Here is a 25,571-nt window from a genome sequence, read left to right on the forward strand (position 1 = left end):
AACCAGAAATAAAATAGAAGAAGAAAGAGGGAAAAGACAGAAAAAGACAAGAAAGACGGGGATTTCCGTCTGACCCAGCTACCAAAGGTAACACCTACCCCATGGCTACTAAACCCGTCGACGCACCTGCAGAACCACACGCAAACACGGGACGGATGTCTCGTGGTCAGCTTTCACCAGACAAACCTCAGCAGGATTCGGCCAAAAAGGCACAGCAGAAAGCGGAGAGAAAATTGATAGATCAAGTCCCAGAGCCACTCCTTTCCTCCGAGGTCAATCCTCCAGATCACCTGTAAGTGCTGAGACAGGGTTCAGTGGGTGTTTTTAAAGGTTTATGATCTGTACCATCCTCCTGTCTGTCAGTTTTAATTGAGTGTCTTGTTGGGAAATGTGTGATCAATTTGTTGCTATTATCATTGTTGCTGTTTGGTGGTAATGGTGATGATCATGATGCTGAAAATGATGGCGTTGCTGCTGCTACTGCATTGTTTTTGTTAATATTGTTATTGTTTCTCTTCTTCTTCTCTTCATCTCTTACTCAACCCCCTCTTTCTCTTTACTTAGATTACAGAATACTTTATCCCAATAAAAAAAATATTCATTTGTGGTGCACAAAAACTAGTTACACGAGAATCACAGTCAATCAATATAAATACACAGAAGACATAAAATGATGAAATGCAAAATATCATACAATAATTACAACTATAAACGTGCAGTAATCACACTACTTTCACAGTCATTTAGTATGAAGACATAAATGTATAAATACAAAGTTAATATGATCTCTCAAACAATAACTGCAAAACAACATGCACTATTCACAGTAAGAGAACAGACATAAATATCATACTATATAAGTATCATTAAAACGAAGACATATAAGATCAGAACCAGGCAACAACAGTATTTCAACAGTATTTGAAATCAATACAATGAATATAATTCACATAGGCATCCATGCATGCCTGCACACACACACACACACACACACACACGGAAAGAGAGACACAAAGACAAAATTAATGAATTATTATAAAGACAGGTGCGTGCCAAGATTAATAAGTTACTTAAGAACTAAAATTGACTGTGCTAATAAAGTGTTTTGGTTTTCAAGAATTTTTTATTTGTAAAATCAATATCGTTTATTGAAGGTATGAGTTCTTACTACTTTGAGAAAAGCATAACTATCATTGCTTATGATCTGTGTTGATTTTTTTTTCACCTACCATTTGTACAGCTGATCTAGAAGTTCTGATTTGACATCAACTATATTGCTGGACACATTTACAAATTTGCTCAGTAGATTGTTGTTCTTCACGTTTTAACTTCTGTGCCATCGCATCGTAGAGAAAGTGCAAATGAAGCAGCGGTTAAAACCCAGGAGACCTGAATATTCCTGAGTTTCTGTAAGCAGTAGATGCGGGACTGGCATTTCTTTTGGATTTGTATGTATGGATGTAAAACTGAGTTCAACTTCAGTAATCGTTCCCAAATACTTGTATTTACTAAGTCTTTGGACTTTTGTGCCGGCCAGTTCCATCATACTGGATGTGGGTGGCAAGAAGTTCCGAACCACCAGGGACACCCTGATGAAGCTACCCAACACCCGACTCGGCAGACTGATCCAGGAGAAGGGCCAGCTACGCAAGAACAGCGGAATGGAGAAGTTCTTCTTCGATAGGAACCCCAAGATGATGAACAGTGTTCTGGACCTGTACCGTAAGGGGGAGCTCCATCTGCCATCGAACATCTGCAGCAGCCTGGTAATAGAATCAGAAGCAGAATGAATGTATTATTTCAGTAAATCAAATTAGTTGTGGTGAACTATGATACATACAGCCATATAAGCAGAACAGTAGCATTTGGCATACAGTATGCATGACAAAATTACACAAAATGAAGTCATAGTAAAGTAAGCCTGATAAATACAGCATCTTGCCAGTATTCAAACCACACACACACACACACACATGCGAATATGTGTGAGTGCACACACACACGCTCATGCGCAAGCCTCATAATTTTATTATGATCACACGCACCCAATGATAGTTTCTTGTACACACATGTGCACAGCATAATAAACATATAAGGTGGTGAACTCAATAGAAGCAATACCAATTTGTTATTAAAAAACAACAACAACAAAACAACAAAAAACACATAAAAGTAAGGTCAAGCAAGTAAGGCAAAAAACAAAACAAAAACAAAACAAAACAAAACCAAACCAAAAAAACCACCAATTACAGGCATAGAAACATTAGTTACAACATTTTATGGTAAAATAAAACATGTCGGCTTTAACTGTAGGTGGAGGAGGAGTTGGAGTTTTGGGAGATTCCAGTCGAGCTGATGAGCGCCTGCTGCTGGAAGAAATTCAAAGAGCACCAAAACCAGAAGGATGCCATGGCTGAGATGCACAAGCTCTTTCAGACCTCTTTCCCAGAGGCTGTGGTCAAGGGAGCCACGAGCTGGAGACTGAGGTTGTGGAACATGCTGCAACTTTCCTTCGACTCGCTAGCTTCTAAGGTATGGGTATAAGGGTGGTGGGCATGTGTGTGTGTGTTTAATATTGGGGGGATATGAGGAATATTTTCTCTGTCCGTTTCTCTGTATCTGTCTCTTCAGTTGCATCTGCCTCCCAATCTGTCTCTGTTTCTGTATATCTGTCTGCCTCTGTCTCTCGCTTTTTGTCTCTCTATGTAAACATATATATGTCCCTATGGACAGAAACAGCTGCTCTTCAAAAATTCGTTTTCAAATCAGAACCATCTCTTCCAATCACGTAACCCAACAGCATGACTTACCAATTTGTTTGAAAGAAAACGTTTTAGATCTTGTTACACCACTGGCACATGTGTATGCCATCAGTCAAAGTTGCAATAAAAAAAAGAAAAAAAAGAAAAGAAAAAAAAGAAACAGATCGAAACCTCAGTAACTGAGAGAGATTGTCCAATAACCGTTGTTCGTCTGAAGTTAAGTTATGCTAATAAGGCAAGACGGGATCCAGTCTGCATGGTCTCTTCAAAGCTGCATCAGGCATATAAATTTTTGAAGGTCACAAGCCCTGTAGGAGTCCTCAGCAAGCGAGTGATGAGCACAAGAATACTGCCATGACAATACTCAGTAGAGAGTGAGTTAAATTAAGTCTCTAACTTCACATGTCCGTAATTTTTTCACAGATGTTGACATTTAAAATCCCACATACTCCCTATCAGTCATACCCTCTTCTTTTGCATTATTGATTCTTTTACACATTCCCTTCTCTTTCCTTAAATATCAACACCAGCACCACAAACACTTAACCCCTTCACTCTTCTCTATCGACTACCACTTCCCCTCCTCCTCATGTTCACGGTTTAAACCCTTTCCCTCTCTTCCAGCAGATGTTAACAGCAAACCATTTTCCTTCTCTTCCCAAAGTTGTTGACATATACCACAAGACACCATCTCCTTCATATGGATTTTGCCATTTGATATCTTCCATCTTCTCAATAGCATTTAAAATTTTTTTCCAACATTAGTAGTAGTAGCAGTAGTCGTGGCAGTAGTAGCAGTCGTAGTAGTAGTAATAGTAGTAGCAGCAGTAGAAGGAGTAATTGTAGTTAAATAGGTTGAAAGTCCCTAACGTTTTACAGCCATTGAAGCACTGAATTCATCCAGATGTTGTTGGAGCTCAGCAAAGAAAGGCAGGACCCAATCCACTCCTTCCACTGTTGTAACTCTCTCAAACCAAACTCAGCTGCCCATTCACCTCTTGGTGGAGTGAGAAAAATCACAGTAAAGTGCATTCCCAAGGACACAGCACTTTTTGTCATGATATATTTCTTTGTGTAAAATTCAGGCCACTTCCTGGGATGTCGTTTTTGCACATCACCACCATATGTTTGTTTGTTTTGGTCTGAATGTGTATTTGTTTTTATTGTCAAAGTGAATTTTTCTGTTTGCCAGGAACAACCCTTTTGTTGCCATGGGTTTCTTCACCTGCGCTGAGTGCATGTTACACACAGGACCTCAGTTTATCATCCAAATGACTAGCATCCAGACCATGACTCAAGATCTAGTGAAGGAAGCAGGGGGGGTGATTAAAATCACAGTCGATTTATGGGTCTAAGTCGGGCACATTACCACCAGGCCACCGTTCAACAGTACCCGCTGACCTACTTCTCTCAGCTCTTTTCTCGTCACATACAGATCTGGAGCTTCATCTTCTTCATCTTCGTCTTCATGTCCATCTTTAACTTCATCGTCGAGACGGATCCTTATTTCCGGGTGCCCACAGACAAGTTCAGAAGGTACCTGGATGCCCATAACACGACTCTGACTGAAACCTACAACGAGGTATCCCCAGTGCACTATATGGTTGTCACGTTTCCTGACACGTGGCAGCTAATTCTCCGCTACATCACCATCGCTTTCTTCATTTTAGATTTTATGCTGAGGCTCGTGACCTGTCCAATGAAGAAAAAGTAAGGGGACTTTGTTGGTTTAGTCCGTGTTAGGTTCAGTAAAGGCGATGTGTGTGTGTGTGTGTGTGTCACATTTCTGCCTGCGGACGTCAAACGTACGTCCGTGCAGATCTGCGTTTGTCGCTTGCGGACGTAGTTTTGTCGTTCGTATGGTCACCGTCACTTTTGGTTTCGATTAAAGGGAAGAAACTCTTATTCAAACCAAACCGGAAGAGATCGAACAAAGGGAAATTCGTGTTTCTTGTGTGTGATTTTGGAGCCAAACATAGATGGGTTTTTAACGAAAATTGACTTTGGACTTGGCTGTCAATGTAAGGACTCATGAGAAGAATGATGAATCGGAATACAAAGTAGGAGGAAAATAGTGGTAATTTCGTCAAACTGAGTGCAGAGGAAGGTGAAAAAGTGGCTAATGATTCAGACTTCATGTTTTCTTTAGATCTGTTGTGATATATTGTGCAAAAAAGCATGTTTTATGTGTTGGGTTTTTCCCCCTGTTTTCTTTTATTCTAAAAATCATTTGTAATGACTAGATATAGATTTCCTGCACTTAAAGGCTTCAGTACTAAAGTACAGTTATTATTTTTTTTTAATAAGAATGCCAAATTTTATCAAAATCAGTCATATTTAATTAAAGCTTTTATGAGCATTATTGTAACCATACCCTCTCGCGTCATCACATTGGTAAAAATTACTTGGGTAAAGGCAAGCATTTCAACGTTAAAAGCTTGGGGAGAATAGTGATATATATATATATATATATATATATATATATATATATATATATATATATATATATTTCGCAGCACGCGAAATCCAGCTAAAGTAGCATCCAGTGATTCTTAGATGTACACAAAAACAAGTGGTTAGGGTCAAAATCATCAAGATCGGGATTTTTATAAAAAGTCTTATCTTTGCTGTCGGTAAGTATCTTTGCACAAAACACCCAGGAACTGTAGTATTTTCAATGTTTTCAGGTGCATACCTGTCAAAACCATGTACAAAAATACTGCACTCTTTTGTCCTATTTCAGGTGCATGCTGAAAGCAACAAAGACGGGGAAATTCCGGTCTGCGAAGTAATATATGGAAATGAGCAGTGAACAGGCATTAATCATCTCCCCCAGACCTTCTGAATCAAGACAGCGTACAAATGTAGTCTTTTTTCAACGGTTTTACTGGCTACCCTCTGTTAGTTGCGACTTTTGCCAGGTCCATTCGATTCTTCGAATTTTGCCAAGTTTCCGACTCAAAGTTAGAAAAAAATTCAATTTTTATTGAACGTTCAGGCTTTCTTTGGAATAATTTTATTGATATTGTTTCATTCTGTGGTGTGTGTGTGACTCCCAAAAAATTATGGAAGGACCTATATATGTGTTCATAAATTTGACGCAATGTGAAGTGAACAAATATGGCGTCTTCGAAAACCATCTGCGAAGCCGTTCTCAACAATTCTCAACGAATCGCAACAGTTGGGTTGTCAAGTGAAAGCACTACCTGTTGCACACATGAACTATGAGTCTATCTAAACGTATTTAGGCAATAGACATCTTGAAACTTTCCTCGTTTTGCTACAAATAGCTACTAAATTAGGCCACCCCTCACGAACCGACTGTAACTGTAGTTCTAAATGTGGTCTTTCCTTCGAGGATCACTTTTGATTTTCAAACAGTGTGTTGTGTTATGTATATTATTCGTTTCGGACACTTTGTTGAATAGAGTTAGCACTTAACATATAATTTGATCATAATATAACCAGATGACCTGGACCGGCAAACCCGTAACTCAAAATGTTTTGAAGACAAAAATAAAATTTGTAGGCAGAGACAACTGAATGAAAACATGTGCTGCATGCATGTACTATTCTGCTATCTGAACATTTTGAGGCACATAGACCTACCAGCACTTTCTTCAAATGGCTAAATTTAGTCTTGAAATTAGGTCACTACACGCACTGAGTACATTATTGTGACTATCGTTCTGAGCAGTGTGTTTATTTACCGCACTACTTGTGACCATTCACACAAATACTTTGATGCACTAGATCTGTAATCACTATATTCATAAACGCTCGGATTACCTGGAATCTAACTGATCTGTGTTGTTAAAGTCTACCAGCCGCACGTCAGGACATTAATTAAAATAATCTGTAATAAGGTCACAGAAAGATGCCTTGACCAGCCAATCCATAATTAGGCGTGGGGGATTTCTAATGCCTGAACAACAACATATATTTTGTAAGTTCATGCTATTGTGACTACCAAAACAGATGTATTGTAATGTGGGAAATACAGTAAGATAGTTCAAGTTTCAAATCATATTTGCTATGATACTAAAAAGCACAAAAAATGAATGTTCAACTCACAGTCCTCAGAAGTTTAAAAATATGTAAATCTGCTTTTACCCTTCAGCCAAAGTCCTCTTCTTTCAGACAGTGCTCTCGTAACTGACTTTGACTATAAACAACAGATCCAACAACATACTTGATCAGATATATAATAGGCTGGCACAATCTCATAACAAAAGTTACAAAAGTGACCAGTCCATTCCAATCACAGCACCAGACCGGTTGCTGCCAGCTTGCATCTACCATTGGGACACCAGGCCACATCACAGAAATTGCGAAGGAGATATGAAGCAGAGACTTATGGCTCTGAATAAGTATTTTGGTGGGGTTAGTGGGCGTTCATTTATTCATCACTTTCATGAGACATCAGAGGGCAATGGAAAAGGAGGGGTAATGTGAGTTTGGGTGTAGGGGTGAGGGACGTTTTCTTGAGATGAAAATCCCACTTGCATGTCATCGGATGTATGGTTACAAGAGTCACAAAGTACATAATGTGCACTCTGGGAAACCAAATAAACAATTTTGATAGTTTCAGCTTGACTGAAAAACTAAAACATCAAGCTGGTGTCACAAAGTTGCTGAAAATCCCTTCTCGACTAGTTTGGTTGTCTCTTTCCAACTGGGCAATGTTTAGTCTTTGTGACAGTCTCTGCCATATGTAAACAAGCATGTGCACTTTAATTTGGTCTTGCAGAATTTGCACCTTTCTCTGCACACCGCTGTGCAGGAGCAGTGAATTAGTTCACATCAGGTGTCTTGAGCTTTTATAGAATGGTCCACAAAGGTCACCACGTCTTACCCTGACCTTTTTGCAATCCCCACCATTCTGGGTGGAGTATTTTCCAATGTTTTCTTTTCTTTAGTAAGGAGAGGCTGTCTGACCATGCTGACGACACGCAGATTGTTCAGAGAATCAAGCATCCTCCTCCTTTATCATCATCAATATAAACAAAACAGTCTCAGTAAGTCTGTGGCCTTTCATGCCCTGCTCTCATGGTGACCTCAATTTCGATACCCCTCCACTTCCTTGCTTGGGGTGAGTCCTGTCAATGTCTTCAGTGTCGGCAGATTCATGGGTGGCTGTTGTTTGAGGGACGTGGTGGCGGCCTCCACTCTGGGAGGGACGCTCGCTCAGTCTGGCTCCGCGACTAAGCCATTATTGTCGTTAGTAGGGGGTTTAATAGGTGGTGTCCTAAGTACATTAAATCAGAACAGGCAAAAATGAACACCACCGAAGTGACTCATTAGCAGTGCAGGGTCTCCTCTGGTGTGTGGCCTCCTGGCGACCTAACATCGATGGTTCCCAGTGGACTGCCGACGCTGGAACTGTGTGTGCATGCCAACCATACGCCTTCACTCGCACACGAGTGTGCTCATGCGTCTGCACACATACATACGCACCGTGCGTGCAACACTGTCAGATGTACATCCCTTTGTAAGACACCGCAGGATTGGTACACCAGAACTGAGAGTAGTGTTTGAGAGTGACGATTTACTAGTTCAGTTATTTTGGTGTATACACACTCGTGTTACAAGGATACGGTAATTTTTGAACAGCAAGTCTCACGTCGAAAAATACAGTTTGCAGAGGTACAGAATAAACATAATGTTTGACGACATTGACAATGCTTTGCGTATACATGGCACATATCTAAATGTATGTGAAAACTGCTTCTTCTTCTTCCTTGTTCGCCTCCCGTTAGATGAGCAGCCTGGTGTCCTTGATGAAGGCTGCCGCCCATTGCAGCTCCTCCAGGGTGCCGTACAGCATGGCTTCCACTGCTGTTGGTGTTGGCCAGTACTTCCTCCCAGATGCTGCATGTGTCGTACAGTCTTGAAGGATGTGGTCGGTTGTAATTGGTCCCTCACCACAAGGGCATTCTCCACTCTGTCCAATGCTAAATTGTGTGTGCATGTGGTGGAGCAGGTGGTTGTGTCCAGTCCTCAGGCGGACGATCTTGACCTGTTCCCGTCGTTTCAGCAAATGGTATCTGTCTTCTGGGTTATATTTGGGATGCTGGAGGTGCCACTTTATTCCTTGCTGTGCCTTGATGATTGTCTTGATTTCATTGTATGACACCAGTTTGTTGGCCTGCTCCGTCTGTGCACCGTCTTTTGCCAGAATGTCCACTTTTTCGTTGGCTGATGCCACAGTGTGCTGGTACCCATTGTATCACCACTTTCTCCACTCTGGCACTCAGGGCAACAAGGGCTAAAGTGTGATGGTTCTGTTCTTTGCAGCGGGAGTTCTTGAGGGCTTGGAGCACGGAAAGAGCGTCTGAGAACACCACCACCTGCCCTGTTGTTCTTGTGGAGTTCTTCGAGACTGTTGCGGCTGCCTTACAGAGGGCCTTTCTCTCAGCTCGGAAGTTGGTGGAGTATTTTCCCGTTGGGATTGCAATTTCTTCATCTCCGTCTTTGTAGCGGAGGAAGATTCCAGCTCCACCATCCCTCGTTGCTTCTGTGGCAGAGCCATCTGTAAAGACATGGGTCCAGTCGTCCAGGGGGTACTGGTTGCAGATGTACTCCATGGCCAGGGCCTTCCTTTGGGTGTCTGACTGTGTTCCTCTCTTCTCCACTCCAGGAATACTGGTGACGACTGTTGGGAACACCCGCCTCTTCCAAGATGGGTGGGTGACATTTGCCAGGATAGGCTTTGCTTCATGTTCCATCAAGACTGGGGTTTGACAAGAAAACTGCAATTACGTTGTTGACTAAGGTCGTAACAGCAATAATTATGCATCTACCAGCTGCCGTGGTGAAGTGGTTAGCGTCGTGGACTGACGGCTGAGAGGACGCGGGTTTGAATCCCAGCGGAGGTGGGTTTTTCGGCCTGAGGCCGGCTCCTACCCAGAGTCGAGTGTGCTGTGGGCTTAAATGGGGAGACTGGGACCACACAGTTGAGTATCATCCTTTTCAAGTATGCGTATTTGGGTGTGTTGCTCAAATTGCCTGACCAGCACTGCAAGTGTCTGTATCTCTCGGGCCTGGTTAACGCCGGGATATCATTATGACAGGAAGTGCAGAGTACAGCCCTGTCACGCAGTCCGAAACCAAAATGGACCTCCATAGCAACATCATCATCGTCCTCCTCCTCCTCTTTCATCATCATCAATATAAACAAAACAGTCTCAAAGTCTGTGGCCTTTCATGCCCTGCTCTCATGGTGACCTCAGTTTCGATACCCCTCCACTTCTGTGCTTGGGGTGAGTCCTGTCAGTGTCATCAGTGTCGGCAGATTCATGGGGGGCTGTTGTTGGAGGTACGGGTGGCGGTCTCCACACTGGGAGGGACGCTCACTCAGTCTGGCTCTGCAACTAAGTCGTTAGTAGGGGGCTTAGTAGGTGGTGTCCTAAGTTCGTTGAATAAGAACAGGCACCACTGAACACCACCGAAGTGACTCAGCAGCAGTGCAGAGTCTCTTCTGGTGTGTGGCCTCCTGGTGACCTAACATCGATGGTTCCCTGCAGACTGCTGAAGCTGGAACCGTGACGGACGAACGCGGGTGTGGCTGTGTATAGGGGAATCTAAATGAGCGGCGTGGGAGTAATGCCACTGAAATGGTGCAGATGATGGGGCAGCAATAAAAAAAGAAGAAGAAAAAATATGCATCTAATTAATATCATTATCATTCCTCTTCTGCTCCTCTTCCTCCTCTGAATACTTATTATTATCATTATTATTATTATTATTGGTATTTTGATTATTATTATTATTATTATCATCATCATCACCATTATCTTTTGAGAAAGAATTGGGTGAAACTGTCACATACAAAGCACACTAATGAATAAAGAAATCCAGACATATCTATGCACATGCAGAATATTAAAGTACGCAACAAATGTCCATCATTAGATAGCCACACACAAAAGAAGCATGAATGGGACTATTCATATCTCTTTTTTCTTTATGACACAATGTGTTCTTTTCTATTTGAATATTTCGCTTTGTTACCATCAATATTACTATCATTATTAGTATGATTAGTATGATTATCATTATTTTATTTTATTTCATTTTATTAGTCAATGAAGAAAGCCACATGCAGAGCACAAAGAAAAAAGTATTTTATTAAACAAAAGAACCCCCCAAAAGAAAACAACAACAAAAAACAAAAAAACAACAAAAAACAATGGTAACGATAATAACAAATAACTACACATGAATAGGGGAGAGAACACAAGTTTTCCTTACCTGTAGAAATTGGTCAAAAGACCAATGTGTATTCGAAAGTCTTTTTGCTTTAATTGATCCACACGATGTACGTCTTGAAGCAAGGCACGTCGCAAGCAAAATGGCGACATTTTTAAGTGGGTTCTGTTCACACATGTCTCTTTGTGAAGGTCAAGGTATTCGTGTCAGGGTTGTGCATGTCTCATCAGGGCCGTAACTCTCCGTTTTCACGTGCTCACGTTGAGCTGTGCTAGTTGTCAAATGATGTGTCCACCTCCATGTCTTCTTCGTTTCGTAGATTATGATTTTTATAGCCTACATTTTTGTCTTGTTAAACCTTATGTTGCCGAAAAAAAAGAGCTGCCAATTTTAATAAATGAATAGAGGCTAAAGAAAAATTCATCAGAAATACATTGATTTAGCAGTTCTTTAAAACCCCTTCAGTGCCAGGGGGAAAACGGCAGGTCATAAAACATTATCCAAAACAATAAACCTAAAACTGAGAAAATGGTCTGTCAAATGTTTACAGGCCCGAGGTCTAACATTAAACTCTTTAAGTCCTTGACTCTCTCTCTCTCTCTCTCTCTCTCTCTCTCTCTCAAAATATGTCCATAAACTGTTCGCCTATTTTCTTCAAAGGCGACAAGTTTGAAGAAGTTGGCCACCATAAAATTATTGGCATCACTATCGATAATAATTTGTCATGGTCGTATCATATTTCTCTGTTGTGCAAAGAGGTATATAAAAAGAACAACAACCAATCAACTTTCGAAAATTAAACACTTTTTGGACCTTGGCTGTCAAAAACTATTTGTCTGCTTATATAGAATCACACTTTAACTCACTCAGTACGGCCAGTCCTCTCTTCTCCTCTACACAGACCCCTCGGCTGTCCAGTGGGTGTCTGAATGACCCAACCTTTAGCTTCCGTCGTCAGAATTGTGGTATTCTTTGTCAACGTTCACCTCTCCAGTATAAGAGCCTTCCTCTTGCAATATTTTGATGATGGTAATTGGGCTGAAACGCCTTTAACGTCGTCTCTTTCGCCGTTCGTATGGAGAGAGTTAACTATGCTTCGACAGTGTGGGATTCGGTGAGTGACAGTATTATGAAGCCTGTAAAACTGATTCTTTTAAAATCTTCATTGACTATATCTGATTATATAGCTCTCGATATCCTCCCACTGAAAACAAAACTTCTATACAACAAATGTCTATTTATGTTCAAAATCATGTTTGGATTTGCTTCCCCCTCACTAAAGAATAAATTTGTAACCAACACTCATCGTCATGTTCATAAAGTTATGGTACCACTTCCGAGGATGGACCTTTTTGAATCTAGTCTGTCTTATTCAGGGGGCTGTTTATGGAGTGAAATATTATCCTTCCTCAATATAAACAATGTAAAAAGCATCCCTAACTTTAAAAACATACATTGTGCACATTTATTGAAAAACGTGATTATGTGACACATCAATTATAAACAACAAACATGTATAAGTCGTCATTATATACACGCCTCTCTCCTCCCCAGTCAGTCTTTCTCTATGTCTGTCTCCACTGTCTCTCACAATATCTCTCTGTTCAGTCAGCCTCCCCTACCTTTTTTACTTTTCCCCTTATCCATTCTTCCTTCTGCTCTCCACCACCCCCGTCCCCATTGGCCTTGTTGTTATTCATCTATTGCGATATTGTCTTGTACGTAAGTTCTGTACTTATGTTTGCACATTCTTATGTAATTTGAATGTTGGTGTTGTGAATTGACTCTTGCTTTTTCTTTTCTTTTCTTTTTTTTCTTAATGATCATTCTTGCCCAGAAGGCCGGATGTAAACAAGTACTTTGTGCATACTCCTTTACCTTCGTGAGATAAAATTTCGTTTCGTTTCGTTTTGTTTCGTCTCTCCTTCCCTCCCTCCTTGGTCTCTGCTCCTTTCCCAACAAAAAAATACACACACCAACCACAACCACCACCACTTCCAACAACAACAAAAGTAACACTATCACCACCACAATCACATGTTTTCCTTTTCGTCTTATTTCTATTTTGAATGTCAACCAGGTTTTTCAAGCAGCCACGGAACTGGTTGGAGATGGTGATATTTACCAAGACCATACTGCATTTCGTGATGGAGAAGTTGGTCTACTCAAAGGAAACGGAAGAAGTAAGCCATGCGGAGAAGTCGGTGACTGTGATTATGTACGCCCTGTCGGCAGTCCGCGTCCTGCGAATCCTCTATCTGGGCAATGTGTTCCCTGATTTGAAGGTGAGTCCTGTCACTGTCCTTGTTGTCAGCATTTAGATTTTGTTGCTGGTATTCTCCACACACACACAATGTGAGAAAGGTTCGACCAAAGATATCAAAAAGCTACATATATAAAGCAAAATACATACAAGCAAGTAATACACGACAGCGGCTTCATTTTCATAATCACTCTGCCCACTACCACCCTCCCCACTCCTTCCCTCCACACAACTGTCTCCCCTGTGCTTGCCAGCTTGACTGTGCGGCCCCTAAAGATGACCTTGTACAGAAAAGTTAAAACGACATCACTCTAGAATAATACAAACAAATACAAAACAACCCGAAACGGCGAAAAAACAAAACTGCTGGCATAGACAGAAGACGCTAAACTGGTATGAATCTAGTATATACATATCCAAACTATCAAATACTCGAAAAAAGATTTTTGCGTGTGTTGTAAATAGCAGGTGTAATAGCATCATCAATTAAGCATAATTCATTTTTATTCATAATAAACATTCATATACCATTATAGGCACCTCACCTCATTCCCTCGACCACACACACACACACACACACACACACACATATATATATATGTGTGTGTGTGTGTGTGTGTGGTTGAATTGAAAACCTTTGTTTCTGTTGGGTTGTCTGTAGATTGATTATCAATTTTTGACTCACTTGTGTAAACAAAGTCAGTTATGTTATAATGTTATGTTCGGTGTGTGTGTGTGTGTGTGTGTGTGTGTGTGTGTGTGTGTGTGTGTGTGTGTGTTAAACTTTAACTTTGCCAGTTTCTCTCAAAATACAAATTCTGGGCAGAATACATGCAGTGACACTAACAACATTATTAACGTGTTTACTGCATTTGAATATTCTAAAGCAGACACTGAATTAACGAACATAAAAGAATCGACCATTTCACTGAGTTAAGGTCATCCTTGCTACACTGCATGGTCTGTGCGGATCTTGACAAAACATTTTGCAAAGCCTGACGCGATGGCAACGTCTCCTTTACCGCCAAACTAAAAGAATTTTTCAAAGAAGCATGGACGTATTTACTGCATATGAATGTGTAAAGTCGATACTTGATGAATGAACAGAAAAGAGAAATTGACTGGACAGCGTCGTAGTTTCTCAGTAAAGAGTTGTCGGACAGTGATTTTTGTAGATCTATAAATAAATAAAAAACAACAAAATCAAAACAAAAACAACAACAACAAAAACTCAACAAAAACAAACAACAACAACAACCAAACAAACGGACGCATATTGCGGTGTGTTGGAAGTGATAGGAACGTCTCCTTTACCTCGGATTTGAAAGAAATTCTTAAATGCCCGAAATTACCAAATGACATGATTTAAACGGCGTTATCACTTCGATTACCATTGTCGATTTTTCCGCTAAAAATACATGCTCTAATGATAATTTTTAAACATCATTTTCGAACCCGCATAAGCCTCGTGCTTAAAACCAGTCATTCTCGACCCGAACATCCATGGGACCAATCTGCTTTCAGGACTTTAAAAAAAATTAAAAAAATAAAAAAATAAAATATTTTTTTAGAGCGAAGCTTTACGTAATTATAATGACGAATAGAGAACACAACAAACTATTTTTTAATGTTTTTTTTTCTTCTCCTTATCATTAAAAAAACAAAAACAACAACTTTAAGTGGTTATCACTAGTGAGTCTTGAAGGCCTTGCCTTTCTTGTTGTTAATGACATTGCGTTGTTTCTCCCTGATTTCTTTCAAAATGCAGGGAATCTTTTGTGTTATTTTCTCCTTACCCCACCCATTTCATTCTCATCTGAACTTGGGCCTCCTTGTTAGTTTCATTTCCCACACCTCTGTCGCCATTTTTTCTTTCTTTTTTAAAAATTATTTTTATTTTATTTTTTTGTCTTTATATATATATATATATATATATATATATATATATATATATATACATATATATATATATATATATATATATATATATATATATATATATATAACATACACACATATACCATTATAGGCACCTCAACATATATAATGAGGATCCTCACACAATGCATTTTTGTACTAATAGTTGCTTTAAGTTTTCATTTTCATCGGGTTTTTTCTTGCATTTCTGCTTGAATATTTAATGCAATGAGACTTTACTGGCTCGTGTTCATGTTTACACATACCTTCAATCCATTCAGTAACACTGTTTTGGTTATCTGTTGTTGTGTGGGGGTTGGGGTGGGGTGTATTTCTGTGTGTGCGTAGTCAACTTTAACATATTCATTTCATTTTTTAGAAAACAAAAAAAGTTCCCCCTTGACACACAGTTTGGCTTAAAAAAGGAAGATCGACAATCTGAGTTCAAACTGTAACTGGGGATCTGAATTTGCACCGCTTTGCACCCAGGTTTTTTTGGGGATTTTTTTCAAAGCAACTCGAATGCCCTTGTTGTCACAAGGCAGATGTCTGTGGTGTCAGGCATGCCGTTGAAGTTGGGCAGGGCTCTCGCCGTGACGTAAACTGGTTCGGACATCCTGCCTGCTGCACATTTGTGCCACAAAATACAGTCACAGATAGCCGGATTATCAGTTCGGATTGCAGGCGATGATATTCACTGTAGGATGTTACTTATAACACTCTCAAGGAACACAATGCTTGAATATTAATGTTTTGAAGAAAGAAAAGGAAATAAATGGTACCTGCTGATGTCCAATGTAAAACCAGAAATCCCTTGCGTCTATGACATAAAGTGCCCACATGGAATGATTTGAGTATGCACGTTAAGAAAGGGGAGATTTGGGGTTTTATGACAATGACATAAAGTGCTCACATAGAGTGATTTGAGTATGCACGTTAAGAAAGGGGAGATGTGGGTTTTATGACTATGACATAAAGTGGTCACATAGAGTGATTTGAGTATGCACGTTAAGAAAGGGGAGATGTGGGTTTTTATGACTATTAAATGAGTCTGAGTATTGGCCGTTAGCTTATGAATATCTTCTTATTTTCTGACTGGTTTCTGCCTTGTGAATTCTTATGATAGTTTCAGACAGATTCATGAACATACTGTCAACGCATCTGGATCAAGATTTGTTTTCCTTTGTTGCAGATTTGGAAATATGTGTCACCTGTTCTCCTTTTGTATATGAACCATTAGACATTATGCTGTGCCTGTCTCATACTTTAAGACCAACATATGGCTAGCAACATTGACACATATGCGTGTCTCATTATGATGATCTCAACACATATATTTTACCAAGCATTACCGTAGCTATGTTGCAGGTTGTGTGTGTGTGTGTGTGTGTGTGTGTGTGTGGCTGTGTGTGTTAGCATTAATATCATCACTATCATTAATACAGTACGGTAACAACGCACTGACTGGGAAGCAATTTCCTGCTGTCACTCAGTATGAAACCGTTCTACATCAATGAGCCACACACAACAGATCTTTAGATCTGATGAAGTGAGAGAAGCTCTGCATTTATGGGCGACGTAGTTGTGACCATTGCTGATGAGCAATTCTCTGTTCATGTAAAGTATAGATTGATCGGCAAGGGTCTGTATATTATTTGATGTGTTAAAATAAGTTCAAAACGTCGTTTCTAATAACCCCTGTGTTAAGTTACTCTGATATTCTGAGCAACTGCACTGCAAGTGAAGAGCCATTTGGTTCAGTGTTCTGCGTGGAAATGATGGGGTTCATAGCCTTCAACTTACTCCCATATTATGGCACAGAAGCGATACGAAAGATACTATTATGAGTATTCTTAAATAATATTTGAAAGCTTACCTTCAAGTAGTTATTTCACGATCAGTAAGTAGTTCACTTTGTCACACAATGTTCATCACATGGCTCACTCACACAGTGATTAAAGGCAGCTGACAAAGATAAAACAGAGAAATGAATTTACATTAATTTAATATCCACATTAACTTCTTGACCCACACACACACTCTCCACATGGATACAGTACACTATTCCTACAAAATTCCGCTCATTCACAAGGAGAGAAACAGGGTAACTGGAACTCCGACCAAACAAGAAAATCAAAAATAAATATTCAAAATACCTCAAACAGACTTTGAATATCCTCCTGTAGCAAGAGGCCAAAGTTCCTAGGATGCTGAAGCCCTACAAGGATCCATCACCAAATAGGATGCCCCATTTACTGTCTTCTTCTTCTTCCAGTAATGTCCGGCTGCCAACCTTGGCAGTTACTGACATTTGGAGAAGCTGTGTACCGCATTGGTATCAGACGAAGAGAGAGAGAAAGAAAGAGAGAGATTGTTGGTAGAATGGAGGAGGGGGGTAGGGGGGGTGGGGGGGTTATACTAATTTGCAGTATAAAGCTGTATGCAGAGCTGCACCACAGCTGTTAGGCTTTGTCCCACCAGCAAGCTAGTGGGCACCCTACTAGTGCACCAGACCTGCAAAGCGCCGTATCAAGTTTTGGGGGTGGGGGTGGGGGGCAGGGGTGAATAGTCTACTGCTTGGACACCCTCTGGAGGAAGATGTCCAGGTTTGGGGACTGGACTGATTGAGAAGGGGATGGTGTTCCAGTCGCTGATCGTTCTTGGGAAGAAGGTGGTGTTTCTACAGTCCGTACAGCAGGGAATGCACTAACTGTGTTGGCTTCTTCTGCTGCTTGGGGGCAGAGGTTTGAGGGCTGTGCATTTCACACATGCTTCACAATGCTTTATTTCATATAGCATGGAAAGCCTGTCAAGGCCACTGGAGCTGATGGAGTATGTTACACCAGAGGCATTCCTGTGTCAGTTTAAGACAAACCTGGCTGCTCTTCGCTGGACTTTTTCAATCCTGGAGGCTTGCGTGTTGGTGTAGGGGTCCCAAACAGTGCTGGCATACTCTACAATTGGCCGAACAAGGTCCTTGTACACCAGCTCCTTGGTCGTCTTGGAGCACACCTTCAGGTTTCGCCACAGGAAGCCCTGGGCACTGTTGGCTTTCGCACAGGTTTTGTCAATATTCTCGTCCCAGGAAAGATCGGTCTGCAGTGTGACCCCGAGGCACTCGAGGGTGTGGCCATGGAGGGAGTAGGTGGTACTGGCATTCATGGGCTTCCTGATACGGGTTAAGGGCAGCTGGTACCAGCACTGAAAGCAGTGAAAAATTGGCTGGTGATGAGTCGTCCACTGGACTTGAGTGCTGGGACTTCTGTTGTCATGGAGTGCTGGCGTTTCACGTTGGTCCAGAAACATTTATGGCCTGCGCTGGGATTGTTGTCCAAGTTGGAGGAAGTAGAAAAGGTTCTCTATGTAATGTCAGTAAGTACGGTGGAGTTGTTTTCGGATCTCCCTGTTTAGACCCCTGACTTCTTTCTGCAGGTCTTTTGAGCGACTCTTCTTCATGAGCCGGTGTGCTCTGTCGCGATTCCTGATCAGCCTGCATGTATTGGTGGAGATCCATGGGTATGAGTCCCTTCTCTTGGGTGTTTTGCTCGGAATGTGCCTGGCCATACTGTCCTTCAGGACTGTTTTGAACTTCATCCAGAGTTCTTCGGTAGGAGATATCACCTGTGTCCTTGTAATCCTGCTGGAGCTCGACCATCTCCCATTTCATTTCCTCCCAGCTGGCACGCCGGTAGAGGAGGATAGGGCACAGGGAGTTCTTCAGCAGGTCAGGTGTTGTTTTGTACTCGAAGTACACAATGCTGTGGTCAGACAGGCCAGGGATGACTTCAACTCTGGGAATGTGGGAAGGGCAGTTGGTCATCACAATATCCAGGCTGTTCTCAGAGGTGGGTCAGTTCTAGCACCATGTGCTAAAGACCGGTGTCATAAACTAGGTCGATGAACACTTGGTGAAGTGTGGCATTGGCTGGATGGGGCTTCAATGTCATCTTCTCCCAGTCCCAAGAGGGGAAATTGAGGTTGCCGGCAATCAGGAGCTGGGCGTTTTGCATCGGAGCGGCTCTTCTTAGGGCTACATCAATCGCATCAGGCCGGCAGAGTCAGAGACGTCTGGGCGGTAGCATGCACAGAGGAATAGTGGGCATACAGGTCTCAGAAGAAGAGCGGAGTTGGCATGAGGGAATGTAAAGATGAATGAGATCAGAAAGATATTGGTGGATCCATCTTTTTTCTTGATGAGGACAATGGGTGCACTGTAAGGGGAGGACGCTGGTTTAATGACTCCCATTCATAGAATGTTTTCAACTTCACAGTCAACTGTTTCCTTTTGGGAATAAGGCAGAGGGTACTGTTTGACATTCACTTGTTTGTCATTTAGTAGTACCAGGCGAAACTGCGTCAGGTGAGTCTTGTGAGGTAGGTCAGTAAGACAGTCCTTGTATTGGTCACACACTTTTTCAGTGTCTTTTCTTTGAGGTCGGGTCAGCTTGGGTGACAGTGACACTTGAGTTTGTTTTCCTCGGATACCAATGGTAGCAAGGGTACATTTCGAGAACCCAAAGGAACGTCTTCCGTGTTCTCTGGTACCAAGACTACGTTAACCATTTCAGCTGGTTGATCCTGGTATGTTTGAAGTGGTCTCTCAATGTATTGTTTGAGGAGGTTTGCATGGTTTAATTTGGGTCATATTTCCCATCTTCAGGCGGTAGTCATTTTCTCCAACCTTCTCTTCAATTTCAAAGAGTCCCTTCCATGACAACTCAAGTTTACTGGTTTTGCAAGGGAGTAGAATGGAGCCAACAGCAAACTCCCTCTGAACTGCTCTTTTGTCAAAGGCTTGAGCATAACGTTTGGCGAATATTTACAAGTTTTTTCAAGCCAATGGAAATCCCAGACGTGACCAAACCTCCAGTTGCACTTCGGCAATCTTCGCAGCTTCAGTCCCTTTTAATGAAATGGCTTCTGGGTAACGAGTAGCATAATCTACAATTACCAGAATGTTCCTGTTTTCACGATCAGTGACGGGTATGAGCGGACCAATCAGATCAATACCAAGTCTCTGAAATGGCTCTTCCATCAAAGGCATCTTTCCCAGTGGTACTTTGTGAACCCTACCCCTGAGAAAAACTCTGGCAACAGTCGCATGATGCATAGTACAGTCTGGCACCTGAAGAAAGTCTTGGCCAATAAAATCCTTGCCACTGTCTTTCCTGGGTACGTTTTACACCAAGATGTCCTGTTGTAGCCACATCATTAGCAAGTTTCAATACTTCCCGTCTTTGCAGTTCTGGAACAACACTCTGACTGTACCTACCTTCAGACCCATCATAAACCCATTGAAGAAGTCCTTTTTTCTACAAAAACTGGACCGTCCCTTTCTTTCCAGATGGTCTGACTTCAGCTCGGTTGGCAAGACTTCGAATGGTGGCCAAGGAAGGATCATTTTCTGTGCTAATTGCAGTTCAGCTCGAGAGTCAATCTCAACCTGTCCTTGGACTTCAGACGGTGCAACCAGCTTTTCTCCACACTTCTTCTGTTTCCTTGTTTGCACAGGGGCACAGATAGTGGGATCGGCATAGACGGACAACTGATGACACCAGCCTATTTCTCCCATCAGTTGGTTTCCAGTAATGACATTTGCAGCATCCTCCAGCATACAGACTGTGCTTTTCCCTGATAAAAGGGTGAGTTCAGGTTAACCATCACAACTGGCCAAGAACTTTTTACCATGGTTATTTGTTTTCTGCCCGCTAGAGTGCTCTCAGGTTTTACTACTTTTTCATTGACAACCAGTGTGGAAGCTATATTGTCACGTAAAGCGACGACTTCCTGCCCATCCAGTTTGACTGTCACACACGATTTGAAAGGCTGTGCAGAACCAGGAGGGCACAATACTGGTACAGAAGTAGAGGCCTGTACTACCGAGTTTGACGTCGTCACCAACTGCAAGAATCAATTGATTACATAATGTGAAGAAAGCCGAATCCCAACGGTTTCATTCTAATTATTCAGTCGAAGCTTACCTGGTGTCAACATGTTTATGTTATGAAAACACCTCTATTTGGAAAGACTTTTTAGCATGTATCACGAATACAAAATCACAGTTATTTTTAACATTTTCATACCATTCTTTGTGATTCTTAAAGCATTTGATGAATGAACAATAATCAAGGCTCAGCTTTCAGTGTTTCTATGTATTTCTTCATGAGGTGTTCCTGGTTGAATTTGCTTTTTAACCAGCACTTTGTCTTTCGCCTATCACCAGCGAACGTGTCGAATTTTTTTTCAATGGTCACAATATGAATGTTTATATTAACACTGTTTCAGGTTGTTGTTTCTTTGTTTCGTTGTGTGTGTGTGTGTGTGTGTGTGTGTGTGTGTGTGTGTGAAACTTTAACATATTCATTTTCATTTTGAATGCTTAGTCTGTCAACACCAATTTTTGGCTTAAAACAGGGAAATATCTGTTCTTTTCATAATTTCTGATTGTAATGACAATGCACGTCTGATAACTGCACGAAAATTATAATATGAACAGGAACAAAAAGCCAAAACAGATCAACAATCAGATTACTGTCTCATTTTTATTTCTCAATTTCAATTTTGCACTTTCGCATTATATACTTACATAACAGTAAGTTGCAGTCGTTTTATCATTTTTATTTCAAACGGGATTTTTTTTTTTTTTTGGGGGGGGGGGGGGGGGGGGGGGTTGGTTCGTTTAGTATGAAATATCGCATGCATGGGACTTTATTCTGAATATATTACTACTCTTCTAAAGTAATAATAATAATAATAATAATGGATACTTATATAGCACACTATCCAGAAATCTCCTCTAGGTGCTTTTCAAAAACGCTTTGTTAACATAAAACATTACATCTATGTTACATACACACACCAAAATGTGACCACACACACACACACACACACACGCACACGCACGCACACACACACACACACACGCACACACACACACACACACACACACACACACACACACACACTGCATACATACATTTTAACAATACATGTGTATCTTACAGCTACCCTAACACATATGGACACATAGGCAGGCACAAACTTACATAAACTCACGCACACACAATACACATTCATATACATGCATGTAGTTATGTACACATAGTCCAGCACAGCTAACGCAAAGGAAGTGGACCTGCCACAATTGAACTTACTGCTGAGGGAAAAGATGGGTTTTGAGACGAGGTTTAAAAGATGCGAGGGAATCAGAATGACGGAGGTTATCAGGGAGCTTGTTCCATGTCTTCGGCGATTGAAAAGAAAACGATCTGTGTCCATAGGTCTTACTTCTGACGTGAGGTATCCTGAGAAGTCGAGTATCAGAGGAAGAACGGAGCTGGCGAGACGGGGTATATATATGGAGGAGTTCAGAAAGATACTTGGGGCCAGATCCATTGACTGCAGAAAAGGTCAGAGTGGATAGCTTGTAGTCTATTCGATCAGAAACAGGCAACCAGCGGAGAGACTGAAGGAGAGGAGAAACATGGTCAAATTTAGAAGCTCTGCAGATGAGTCTGACAGCGTTATTCTGAATTCGTTGGAGTCTGTCTAACAGATATTTGGGAAGGCCGGCCAAAAGAGAGTTGCAGTAATCCAATCTTGAGAGAACCAGAGAGTATACAAGTATCATATCTTTAGCTATAACTCTGGGCTTTGGAAAGGCTTTGTGTTTTACACTCAGTCTGAATGTCTTATATTTACATTTTCCAAAGTTGTTTTTTTTATTTCTTTTTCGGGTGGAAAATTAGTGTAGTCCTGCTAATAAATGATTTTGAGTAAGCATATGTGATTCTTGCAATAACATATTTAAAGGCAATAGAAGCAGCTCAATTTTATTCAGATGATGATTTGTGCATCAGCCTCATCATAAAAATGTTCATGTATGTTCATGAATGGCCATAAAAATCAGCATGTCTTCTTGCATTTTGCCTCGTATTTGCGTTTGAGGACGACAATTAGCTGGAGTAAGATTGCACTGCATGTGTACATTTGAAGGGTTGGTTTTGTTGTTGTTTTTTTCTCTCTCCACAGTGTCAGTTGTCGTTCAGAGCAAGATGTTTGCATTCATTTGGAGAAATACATTTGCAGCTTGCGTTTCCACGGATATTGATTCCAACAATGAATTGTCCTGTCATTGACGTTTATGCCTAAGATACCGTGCTAAAAGAGGTTGGAACATGCTTGGATCGTACATTTAGTAACTCTAGAAGTGTACACACCTCAGGTCACTCTGATTTGATTAACGGAGAATAGATGGCCAGTCCGCTAAACATTATTTGTCAAAAGAAAAGGACTCACTCAGAGTAATTATCGTGCATATTACGCTAACAAATATGTCTTGCGATTATGTTTTATAGAATATTGTGATATAGACAGGAAACGTTTTAGACTTTGACACGTCTATGTTCTGATCGTAAATCAACGAAATCCAGAACGAAGTGGGCTGCTTGATATAGGATTGTTGTTTCAAATATGCAACATTCGGTTTGACAAAAACTTGTTTGCGATATTCAGATGCCACCCAGAGTGTGTTTGTGATGAAATCGGAAGACAAGGTTTATAATGAGAGGGTCATCCATTTCACTGATGCGTCTTTGGGAGTGTTGTTCAAATTCCCTGACCGATATTGGAAATATCTATATCTCTCTGGTCGGGTTGACTCAGGGATACATGAAAGGAAGATTACAGTACAGACTTGAAGTGACTCAGCATCAGTGCAGGGGCTTCTCTGGTATGTGGCCTTATGGTGACGTACCATTGATTGCTTTATGTGATCTGCCACTGCTTGGACTGTGGTAGGTGAACTTTGGTGTAGAATCGTATGACGGAGAGGGGAAAGAGGGGACTCAGAATGAGGGTGGTGTGGGGGTAATGCCACTGAATCATCTTGGGTGATTGCAGAGAAAAGAAAAGAAAGAAAGAAAAAGAAGAATAAAAAAAGGTCAGTGATTATTTTGCCATGTAACTGTACAACACGATGCCCTCTTGTCTACAGATTGTGTACCTCTGCTTTAAGTCCAGCCTGAAGGACCTGCTGCTGATGTTCACTTGCGCCATCACTTTCGCACTGCTCTTCGCCACCCTGGCCTACATGTCCGAAATGCTCTCTGGCCTCCAAACCTTCTACTCCATCTTTCATGCCACGTGGTGGTCCATCATCACCATGACAACGGTGGGCTACGGTGATGTCCACCCGATATGCTTGGCGGGGAAGTTGGTGGGGTCACTGTGCGCGCTGTCCGGGGTTGTGGTCCTTGCCCTCCCCATAGCTGTCATCGCCGACAACTTCTACGTCTACCACAGCAACACATGCATGCTTCAATACAACACAGACAGGGGCTCTTTCTTGAAGGAGAACCTACAGTTCAGCATCTCTCATGATGCTGGCCAACACACTGACGGGGACGAAAACGATGACAGTGACGTAGGCGTAGACATAGGCGTTAGCCCCTTAGAAGGGGGTAAACATGGAATTGACAATCACCTGAGTGAGCAGGAAATCATACTTTCAGATGACCGGTGACTGGGAAAGAAAAAAGGGACAGTCTCATATCAAGCCAAATCAAGTGCGTGTTTCTTCTACTTACGCTTCAAGTGTGTGAGGAGAAATTGGAGCACCGCACAGACCGGTTCACCAGATTCCTCTAAGTCTTGATTGTGTGTCAAATCCTGGGTCTCTGCAAATAGTGTTCCTGTCGATTTGAAAGATTTGGAACGTATTTTATGTCCGTCTTGTGTTGGCACTTCTTCAAGGAGGAGGCCATGTCGAATCTACAGTATTGTCAGTCCATCAGATTTTTTTTGTTTTCACCTCCGTCTCCCTCCCACAACAGTTCCCTGATGGATTGTTTCAGCAAGGCAGTTGAATCTTCTTTCGTGGCCATACCAGCCTAACTTTCTACCAGCATGAACATTTTTTTCGTATTTGTATTTGTATTTCATTTTATTACCACAGATTTCTCTTTGTGAAATTCAGGCTGCTCTCCCCAGGGAGAGCGCGTCACTATACTATAGTACAACCCAATTTTTTTGTTTGTAATTTTTCCTGCGTGCAGTTTTATTTGTTTTTCCTATCGAAGTGGATTTTTCTAAAGAATTTTGCCAGGAAGAACCCTTTTGTTGCCGTGGGTTCTTTTACGTGCGCTAAATGCATGCTGCACAAGGGACCTCGGTTTACCATCTCATCCGAATGACTAGCGTCCAGACCACCACTCAAGGTCTAGTGGAGGGGGAGAAATTATCGGCGGCTGAGCCGTGATTCGAACCAGCGCGCTCAGATTCTCTTGCTTCCTAGGCAGACGCGTTACCTCTAGGCCATCACTACACACTGTATCAGATCTAATTTTGGAATGCTGTTTATTTAAAACTCAGTATGCTCGTAGAATGGTGATCCCCCAGGGGCAACATAACAGGCAGTT

At 41.5% G+C, this 25,571-nt stretch overlaps 1 protein-coding gene across 1 annotated transcript; it reads left to right on the forward strand.

The window, feature by feature from the left end:
• The first annotated feature begins 101 nt into the window (after positions 1-101).
• On the forward strand, positions 102-24,676 carry LOC143288257 (potassium voltage-gated channel protein Shaw-like). The gene is made up of 8 exons (XM_076596605.1): positions 102-292; positions 1,538-1,766; positions 2,314-2,532; positions 4,138-4,344; positions 10,289-10,323; positions 13,054-13,258; positions 18,142-18,294; positions 24,149-24,676. Exons 1-8 carry the CDS (start codon positions 102-104, stop codon positions 24,674-24,676), a joined length of 1,767 nt encoding a protein of 588 aa, XP_076452720.1.
• The last annotated feature ends 895 nt before the right edge of the window (positions 24,677-25,571 follow it).

This window comes from Babylonia areolata, chromosome 12, assembly GCF_041734735.1.
Source record: "Babylonia areolata isolate BAREFJ2019XMU chromosome 12, ASM4173473v1, whole genome shotgun sequence".
Lineage (NCBI taxonomy): Eukaryota > Metazoa > Mollusca > Gastropoda > Neogastropoda > Buccinidae > Babylonia > Babylonia areolata.